The sequence below is a fragment of the Poecilia formosa genome, unplaced genomic scaffold, assembly GCF_000485575.1.
Source record: "Poecilia formosa unplaced genomic scaffold, Poecilia_formosa-5.1.2 Scaffold72, whole genome shotgun sequence".
In the NCBI taxonomy this organism is placed as follows: Eukaryota; Metazoa; Chordata; class Actinopteri; order Cyprinodontiformes; family Poeciliidae; genus Poecilia; species Poecilia formosa.
In genome coordinates, this window is record NW_006800011.1 from 2,666,790 (window position 1) to 2,676,740 (window position 9,951).

At 36.0% G+C, this 9,951-nt stretch overlaps 1 protein-coding gene and 1 long non-coding RNA gene across 2 annotated transcripts in view; both read left to right on the forward strand.

Annotated features, from left to right (window-relative positions):
• The window catches only part of LOC103140570 (uncharacterized protein C8orf59 homolog), a 3,676-nt gene extending 1,981 nt beyond the window's left edge, over positions 1–1,695 (forward strand). The window contains exons 2-4 of the mRNA XM_016673271.1: positions 964–1,079; positions 1,207–1,323; positions 1,398–1,695. Of these exons, the coding sequence (XP_016528757.1) occupies positions 964–1,079; positions 1,207–1,323; positions 1,398–1,466 (302 nt within the window). The 3' untranslated portion in view covers positions 1,467–1,695. The remainder of the gene's footprint in view (positions 1–963; positions 1,080–1,206; positions 1,324–1,397) is intronic.
• A 6,708-nt stretch (positions 1,696–8,403) lies between these two features.
• On the forward strand, positions 8,404–9,636 carry LOC107836652 (uncharacterized). Its single transcript, XR_001662596.1, has 2 exons — positions 8,404–8,475; positions 9,458–9,636. It is a non-coding gene; the product is annotated as an uncharacterized LOC107836652 (long non-coding RNA).
• The last annotated feature ends 315 nt before the right edge of the window (positions 9,637–9,951 follow it).

A 9,951-nucleotide genomic window follows, 5' to 3' on the forward strand; every position in this document is an offset into this window, starting at 1 on the left:
AAGATGGCGCCCTCATTGACGGGTTTCACAATACCAGTCATTTTATCGCGTCGTCGCACGCAAGTGACGTAACCGGCAGGGCACGTTTGTAGCACATGAATTCACAAACATTGCTCCTCATATGAAAAAGGTATGTAAACTTTTATTTAGTGCTTCTATTTTCTGATTTCGATTTTTGGCTCCGACTTAGCTTCTCTATGGCTGTTAGCATGTTTGGCTAAAATGTACGTTGTGACGCCGCATTTGTTTACAACGTGGAAAGTGAACAGCTGACAATAACGAGTTCGATATTAGTTAAAGAGCACATTGTATGAAAGGCTAATTGTTCTAGAAGCGCATTTATCAACCATTAAAACAATATTAGAGAACATAAACATCTAACGGAACGTGAGCTGACCTATTTTAGTAGTTTAATGCAACTACAAAAACAAGCTTTAAAAACAACTAGTAGCTTAGTATTTCACAGCGTTTTGTTTAAATAAACGCTTCCAACATTTAGAATATAAAATGATTGTTATACAGATTTACTGTACTTCAGGAAATAAATCTGTAAAATAAAGACATCTGCTTTATTTTTTTAAAATTTGGGTTCGTGAATACAGTTTAACTACCAGAATAAGAGAGATAATTATTACTTTCTTTTAAATCAGAAGTTTGCGTACACTAAGACTGCTGTGCCTCCAATAAGCTTGGGGAAATCCTGGATGATGATGATAATGATGATGTCAAAGCGTTAGAAGCTTCTCAAAGGTTAATTAACAATAAAATAAATAATGTGATACCTGAATTTGCTATTTAATATTTTTAAACAGTTATATGCAAGTATGAACAATATAAGAATGTGAGAAGACATTTTTAGGATGCTGGAAAAACAGTGTTATCCACACTGAGACTAGTTTTGTTCTGAAATAGTCTGTTTTTTTCTTAAAAATTTCTCTGTTGTTGTTTTTCCATTTCCTTCAGGTAACATGGCGAAGAATAAACAGAAAGGAAAGAAGCAGAAGAGTGTTTTCCAAGTAGCAAACAGGCATCTGAAGATGAAGAACAAAGCAAAACCTGTCACAACATCTCTAAAAAATGTGAGATTTTACCCTTCCCACCTTAAATTATGCACATGTATTATCCATCCCCTCCATATATCTTATATATATCCAATTCAGTGTAGCGTTTACACCTGCTGCTTCGGTGTGTGTTGTGTTTGGACAGATCAATGCAATGAAAAATGAGAAGGTTGAAAACCTAAACCAGGTATTTACGGAGGTGCAGAGGGATGTGAAGAGCATTTCCAAAGGTGTTGTGCCGCAACCAAAGAAAAAAACACAGGTAGAGGACGAAACTGTTTAATGCTTTAGATACTTTTATGACAGATAATAACACATATGTTTGGGCTTTTTTAGGGTCCGAAAGAACCACCAAAGGAACCGGTAAATGTTGACAATGCTGCTCAGCTTTTCTCTCAGCTTTAATGGATCGATCCTGATGACTGATTCACATTTTTTCTGATGGACATTAAATGTCAAAAAGAGGAATGCAGATTTTCCTACAGCACCAGCATGTTGTTTAATCCTTCGCTGCAACTGAAGAAGTATATTGGCGGCAAAAAAATGAGACTGTCAACAATGAATCTTCTGTTTTTGTTCTTGACTATTTTTTCTACGTTTGCACAGATTAATAAAACAAAAAAGGAAATTTAAACGAAACGAGTGATGTCTTTGAATCAAACACCACTTCATATGTTTGGATATTTGTAAAGCTGCAGTAACTGTTTTTGTTTTTGTCAAACCAGAACACGAATCAAACACATTTAACTGAACTTTGCATGAATATTTCAAGTTGTATGCATTAATTAGAATTAAAATTCAGAATCAATTTAAATTTATACAACAAGTTAATGTTTTTCTTAAGTCACTGAAATTGTTTTCCGCCAAGACAATCTCCTGCCGGTGTGTCTGAAACCACCACACAGCCAAACTGCTTTAATTTTTCCATTAACGCTTTTCGATGCAATTTCATATTTCCGTCGCTCTGTCGCCATCTAGCGGCCAGAGTTATGCATAAATTCCAGTTTAGCCACTTTGCATTTAAATACCTAAATTTACATCTGGTTTGTGCGGTATAACGTGTCAACGTTGAGTGATATCATGCTTTGCCTTTATTTAAATAAAAAGTTAAAAAAATACATGTTCTATTTTCATTTGTTTGTTTTTGCCATTTTCCTGTGTTGGTGTGTGGGCTTACAAACTGGTTAAAATTTTATTATGTAGATAAAAAGATACAACAAATAAAAGCCAAAAACAAAAATATGTGGCCATAGCCTTGTAACAATAATAAAACAATAAAAGTTCAAATCGAACTGAAAGGCCACAAAAGCAAAGAAAGAGTTCATTCATAGCAGCTGCACCTTCCCTCTTTTATTATTTAACATGTTTTGTTGTGACTTTTGTAAATCTCAGTTGACTCCTGCTCCCATTGTTGATGGGTCAACCCAACATTCATGACCTCCTGCCAAACAAACCCAGAGAAGGAAGCCTGTTTTCAGGGAGTTCACAGTTTTAGTTTCCTCCACTATAAAACTGTAGACTTGAAAAGTGATGTTCTCAGACAGAATGGTTACAAATGTTCATCTATACACTGCAAAAACAAAATCTTACAAAGTAATTTTGTCTAGTTTCTAGAGAAAGTATCTTCATACCCTTTAAATAAGACAAAAGTAATTTATAAGAAACATTTCAGAACGACAGAGGAGCGTGTTTTAAGTTAATAATTCCTTAATATTGATGGAAAATTACTAGTTCCATTGGAATATATAAAAAGAAAGATTGTATTGTATTGTTGATAGTATAGTATAGTAATATACTATACTATCAACAATACTAAGGAATTATTGACTTAAATTAGCTAATATATCTTTCTGAAAAAATATTTGTAATCTTGTTTTCTCTTATTTCAAATGTGCAAAGATATTTGCAGTAGAAACTAAACAAAATGATGTATTTTTTGTGTTTTTGCAGTGTAGAGTGGCTTCTACAGAGTATTACACTTGAGAGGCTAAATATAATTTTAATTTTGTTCTCTGTCAGACTATAGGTTTGTCTAGCAAAACAAATAAAAATTTAATTGAAAACCTTCAATTTTAACAAATTGTTCTACTTCAGGTTGGAAATAAACTGAAGTTATGAGTTGACACATAACAAAAAAAAAAGTGCTATTTTAAAATGTTTATGTATTTTAATGTTTTATTTCTGAACTTCATTGTTCTACTAAGCATTTCCTTGCCCTCCTGTGCAGGTATCAAACATTTATGTACAAAAAAAAACAAAAAACGTATTCCTGGACTTCAAGCTGTCATTTCCATCTTGAGGGCACTTGAAGGTGGAGTATAGATTTTTTTGGCTGCAGCATGGAGCCGCTCAGCCGTTATCAGTATTCTGCTGCTGCATACTTCTGGAGTAAGCTGACATCTGAGGTCACCAGTGCTCCATCGCTTTCCTGATTGCTCGTCTCCATGGCGACCTCTGACAGAGTCCAGCTGGTCGATACGTTTGGAATAAGCATGAGGTCTACAGCAAACCCACACAAGACTGTGATGAAATGGAAAAACGTTACAGATGAGATTTGAAAAACAAAGTTCTGATGAGCTACGTGGTACATCATGACCTCATCACTGATTTGGACTGATGGTAATCCATCTTGGTTTATATTGGTTGGAAATTTATTGTATTTATTGCAAATCTGCAACTTTTTATTCTGTTAATTCAGCTGAGTTTTGTTTTTAACATCATCTTAATAATGTAATTAAGATGTTAGAAATTTAGCATTGCTAGCAATGCTAAATTACTTAAGAAAGATGACATAATTATGGTTATTACAACTGCAGTGTTGAGTCTGCCAAATATCATTGATCCCTTTCAAAATTAAAAGAATTAAATTTACATTTTCACATAAAACTGGACCTAGATGTGTAACAGGTTTTTATTTTAACCATATTGTAGAGGTGAAGTTTGTCAAAACTGGTTTATTCATCCTTCAAACTAATTTTGCTTAGCCAAAAAGTTATTTTCTCCTTTTTGGCAATATGGCCGTATTGCTCTTGACGGTTGGTGGTTACCATAGCAACCAGTAACTGTCAGCGCCGCCCCCTTTCTCTGTTGCCGCCAGTAACTGTGGTATCCACTCTGTTTTCTTTACAAGTATTATATTTTAACGTACATTTAGGAGAACTTTAACTAAATACAGGGTTTCATATGTACTTCTGCCAGGTTTTGTATTTGCTTTTAACTTTTATCATTGTTGTTGCAGTGTTTAATTTTACAAGTGTAACTGCTGCTAACTGCTGTCAGCTGTTCATTGGGAACCAGTGCTCTGTAGTTTGTTTAGGGTTATTTATTGTCTCTTATCTTTTTATCATAATGTATAGGGACAGAAACTGCTGAACCGATGTTAACCACCAACTTGATTTTCTGTCTTGATAGAATAAATTCAATGAACCTGAGTGTGTTGTGAAGTCAACCTACCGAACCTGAGATGAACAGAGAAGGGTTACAGATGTGTCTGAATATTAAATGAAAAGTGGATGTAGCAGCGCTGAGTGTTGTAAAAAACAAATTTACAAATCTTAATTAACAGGACATGGTTTGGCTGAAATCCTTCGCCTTGATCCCTTTTGGATAAAAGGTGCAAACGGCTGATGAGAAGAGTCTACCAGAGCCGTTTTTTAAAGCCGGTGCCTCCCACTGTGATCCAGATGGCAGCATCAGAACATAGGCGGAGGGTTTGCACCACTTTCACACCCCAGGGAAGCGGGTTTCATGCCAGAGCACGCACACATCGGATTGGATTGGGTTTTTAATCTACATGAGCTGGTTGGGTGTGTGTGTGTGTGTGGATCTGTGGGAAGGACAGTGAGGGTGTGTTTGTCATACCAAAGAGTGTTGCTCCAAAAATACTAAAATCTTCGGCTGTCTCCTAATTCATATGATGTTTTAGAAGGAGATAGAAGATGCAGTGTGACCAAAATTACCAAAATAAAAGCAATTTAGACAGAGAGAGTTTGAAACATCCACAAGATGGCGCTGTGGATAACGCCATCAATATGCAGAGAGAGGCGCAGAGAAGTGGGTCTGTGCGTTTGTTTTGGGCTCACAGATCGAGAAAGAAACACAGATCGAGAAAGAAACAAGGGTTTGGCTCCCTGAATCCCAATGAGAATCCAAAGGCCCATTTGCAGCGTGACGTTCCCTCCACTCAGTTCTGTTTTTCACTCTGATGGGACCAACAGCAAAAGGTTACAGCATCTGCACTCCTCCATGTGAGAGAATTGGGAATCGATGGGTGTGTTTGTGCAGGGTTGAGGCACACGGAGCACGTATATGGGTGTTGGCTGTTGTTCAGATTTGCTTTTCCAGAGTCATTTCAGATGCAGAGGTTGTCACAACTCATGCAAGCTTTATTGTCAAACATCCACATCGTAATTTCTTCTGATTCCACTTCATGAAACCAAATTAAATTACAGATATATTTTTTGAATGACGTTTTAAATTGGGGTAGGCTGTTTCCAAACCAATAAACTCACATAAATTATTGTGTTTTTAATTTTGTGTACTTATATATGAATAAAATGTGCAGAAAACACCGAAGAAGGTTAATTTCCCTCATGTCAACGAGAAGAAACTATTTTAGCTAAGCTAGCAAAAACAGATAAGAAAAAGCAAAGCTGACACTGTAAACAACAAGAAATGAAAACAAAAAAGTCTTATGAATAGCTTCTGTTTCTAGGCTAATATAAGCATGCTAGCTCATGTCTGTGTTGCTAACGCTAATGCTAATGAAAGTATGTTGTTGCTATCACTACTTGGTGTGGCACAGGACAAAAATGTTTGAGTAAATATGGTAAGCTGTTTATCATACAATACAGCTATCGTTGAAAGCAGTGAAATTAGAATATAGTAGGTGTTTTGTACATTTAATGGCACCATTTTCTTACAAATATTTCATTATAACATATGTAAAGTGGATGCTTTCAGCTTTTTGTGATAAACTAGGATAAGGCAAAAAAAAACTGCTCTGGCTTTGCTAAAATATGTTTCGAATATGAAATAGGTAAAGTAATGGTCCATAAAAGGTCAGAACGTAAGTCAGACGTATTTCCATCACGACTTATAAGAGAATGCTATTAGGTAATGCTAATAAAGCTGGAAAACCTCTTTGCAATGCCTTAAAAAGTAAATTCATTAATATTTATTTTCTTCTTCAAATGCATTAGTCTACTTAGTGGCTTTCAAGCTGCCCTTTAATGTCTTTAAAGACCATTTGCCAACTTGTTAGATAGCCAAGATTTAAATTGTGATTAAAAGTTTGCCTCCTAAACCCTTGGAGCAATGTCTGTCCTCAAGGTAACCTCAAATTAAAGCTTTATTTTATGAAAACTTACCTCAAAGGTACTTTGTTGCAAAATAGACGGCTTTCTTCACTCTGTTGTTGTAAATATTAAATATATTATCTTCTATCATTAGCAGAGTGAGATGATAACTCTAGTTTTGAAGGAGTGTTTCATTTATTTTAAGGTAGAAATTCATCTTTTAAAAAACATTTTTTTAGACATGTGATTTGACTAAACATGGAGGAAATAAAGAACCTTCATTAAGATTTAAATTTTGTTTAATTGATGCAATCACTTCTGCTCTTTGTAACACCTCCGGTTTGTTTGAAAAGTCTTGATTAGCAGGACGCCTTGCTGAGTTCATGAAAGTATGACAGAGGTTACTGTGATGGAAATGAGCTTTTTTTTAAGTTTTGGAAACCTAGAAAATGTGGTTTTCTGTTCATGTAAAAATGCATACAACACATTCTTTGCTTCGCTGCAAAGACACGTAGGAGTAAATTATTTTAATATTAAATTATTGTAATAAGTGGAAGCCTGCTTGAGTTTCATATCTGGAGCTTATTTATGGAAAATTTCCATTTTATTGATATGAAGTCATGAAAAAGCTTTTTGTTTTGTGAAACCTTTGCAGAGGAAAGCTGTCAAACCAGTTGTGCAATGGCAAGATGTGCAACAGTCCAATTAGTAAACCCCCCCGAGAGTATTAGGCAATACTAATAAAAAAACATATAAAAATAAAATCATGAGAATAAAGTCTTACAAAAATAAACACAGAATTTCAAGAATAAAGTTGAGAAAAAAGTCATAATATGTTGAGAATTAAGTTGTAACATTATTACTTTATTCTTGTATTATTTTGACTTTGTTTTTGCACAAAATTATTTTTTATGACTTTATTCTCGTAATTTCATTACTTTATTCCCAAAATTTTATGACTTTATTCTCGTAATTTCATTACTTTATTCCCATAATTTTATGACTTCTCGTTTATTTTTGTTTCTCAGTGTGGCCCTAATACTACCATCGTAATATTTCAGGTAAGCTGATGGCGTGATGTGATGAGTTTTGCTTTACTTGGATGACTGGTTTTCAATGTTTTTTGGCCACGGTAGAGGACAGAGGATCTCTCTTCTTCCTGTGATTTGTTGTTTTATTCTGCAGCTTGTGTGCAATGTTCATTACTCAGTTTGAAGTAGTGCAGAGATTCAGCAGTTGTTTTTTTTTGCTCCTGCATTGTGTCAAAGTGCCTCAAATCTTCTGTTAAATGCTATAAAACATGTATTGTTATCCTCCTCTCTGCTGCCTCTAATGCAGCTGAAACGTCACCCTGTTGTCTAAATGAGGATGACGCAACCTATAAACACTAAACAGAAGGTTGGGAATTTAAATCTCACTGATCAATGCATTCAGTTGCACAGATTTACCACTCTGTGTACAAGTGTCTGCCTCCATCTGGCAAACACCCTTTAAAGAAAGATAATTCCTGCTTTTTAAAAATGTATTGCATTGATGGATCAGTGTGAAAGCAGCCATGTAATCCTTTTCCTGCTATTGCCTAATGGTCATAGGTTGTGTGCAACATGGTGCAATTCTTTTCAAAATTTTGTATTGAAGAAAGATGACTTTGTGTAGGTGGCAAAAGTGCCTTGTGCTCTTCGTCTTTTCTATTCCACAAGGGGGAAAAAAAGAGAAAAGCATGAAAAGAAAGCCTCCCCCCTTGGTGTGCAGCTGAATTTTTTTCTCTACGGGAAAGATCAACCCATCAGCCAGTTTGACAGCTTTCATGTGTCACCTGTGGCAGCCAGCTACTGTCCAGAGATTAGTCCGTATAAACTGGAATAATATAGAATTTTCAAGGTTTGTAAAGGCTTTATTATTGCAATACCAACAAATGTATTGAAAAAGTATATATTTTGCCTTTAGCTGTTCATACTTGTCATTAAAACTTTAATTCAATGCGTAGTTTCACTTTCGTGAACTTTGTCTCGTAACTTCCAGTTGCTATGGAGTTGCTATGACAACAATAAACAAGCCACAGGCCTAGAACTAGCTCTCGCCTCGCTTTATTTATAAGTTTATCTAACTTATAAACGGTAAGTACATTACAACTATTACTAAATCACAATTTTTGCTACTTTACCTATCTCTGTGTAATACTAACCTAAATATTTACTGTAGTAGTTACTACAAAACTAACACAGTTAGCTTAGCAAATGTAGCTTTTGTCTGCTAGCTAAGACGGACGTGTAGCCTAGGTGTAAGATACTATATGTACTTACTCTGCCAGTCGCCAAAACCTTGTTATTCACACAAAGAGTCTTTTATAAGTCCATTTAAATATTGATTTTATGAGTCCATGGATTTGAGGCTGTGAAGCTCCTCCATGGTGTCTTAACTATGCTTAACATGAGATCGGAGGCAGCTTGTCCACGTCGTCTGACATATTTTCCTTCTCCGTCTCATGGGTCAACTCTGCAACTCATGCGCTTGCCTACTAAGATGGTGTCAATCACTTCCAGTTCAGACTTGTGGAAATTATGTACTGAAAAAAACCTTCCCTCAAATTATTAAGTAAATTCACTGTACAATGAGGGATGTATTTCAGGTGTTTGTTTCTGGTAATTTTAAAAGTGTAATATTTACCTTCTATAAACAATATCTTTATTACATCTTTATTGAAACAATTACCATGTTGTGACAGACAACAATCAGCTCTTTCCCCACACCACACCTACCATGAATGCAGGGTGTGGATTAAAACTTGCATGAAAAGCCAATTAAAAGTGTCACTATTTACCAAAAGACACTTCATGACAACTGTCATAAACATTTATGAAGACTCCTTCATGTTTATGACAGTGTCATGTTACCCAAGAATGTCATTTTTTGACACCAAAAATGTTAATTTGACTGTGGATTGTTGCGTCTAAGTTTTGAATCACTTTGAGCTTTAGAAAAACAAAGCTACAGCCCGACAGCAGAAATCCGTCTTTTAGAAAGCCACGTTCTTAGTCGGTGACACCTTACAAAGGACGAGGGGAATGAACAGATGTACTTTGTTCATCCGTCTGACAGGTGTAGCAAGGCGCAGTCGCCTCTCTCTGTCTTCACTGACAAGCAAAACACGCTCTACTGTCCTCTCCACACATCTCTCCAGAGCCGCCTCCCCTCCGCTTCCTCCTGCACTCAGCTGCAGACTGGATCCTTTTACCTGCAGGTTGGGACCTCACCTGAGACTCCAGCATTGTGCCCAGGTTCCTATTGTTGAACACGTACACACAAACACACACACAACCCGGTTTGCTGTGTTTCTTCAAGTGTAAAGCCTATTTCATACCCAACCAAACAGCTTGCAGTGGCGTGACGCTCTGCTGGTTCGGTGCAGATGGAAAATAGAGCTGCAGAAGCTTGGGATTGTTTGTTTGGGCATTTGATTGTTATCAAGATCCAGTTTGCTGCGTGTAAATGACTTGGCGGAGGCCCTGCAGATTTAGATCTGCAAATGGTCACACTTCTCTGTAATTTGGAAATTTTTGACATCCCAATCAAATTGTAAATGAGGAATTTAG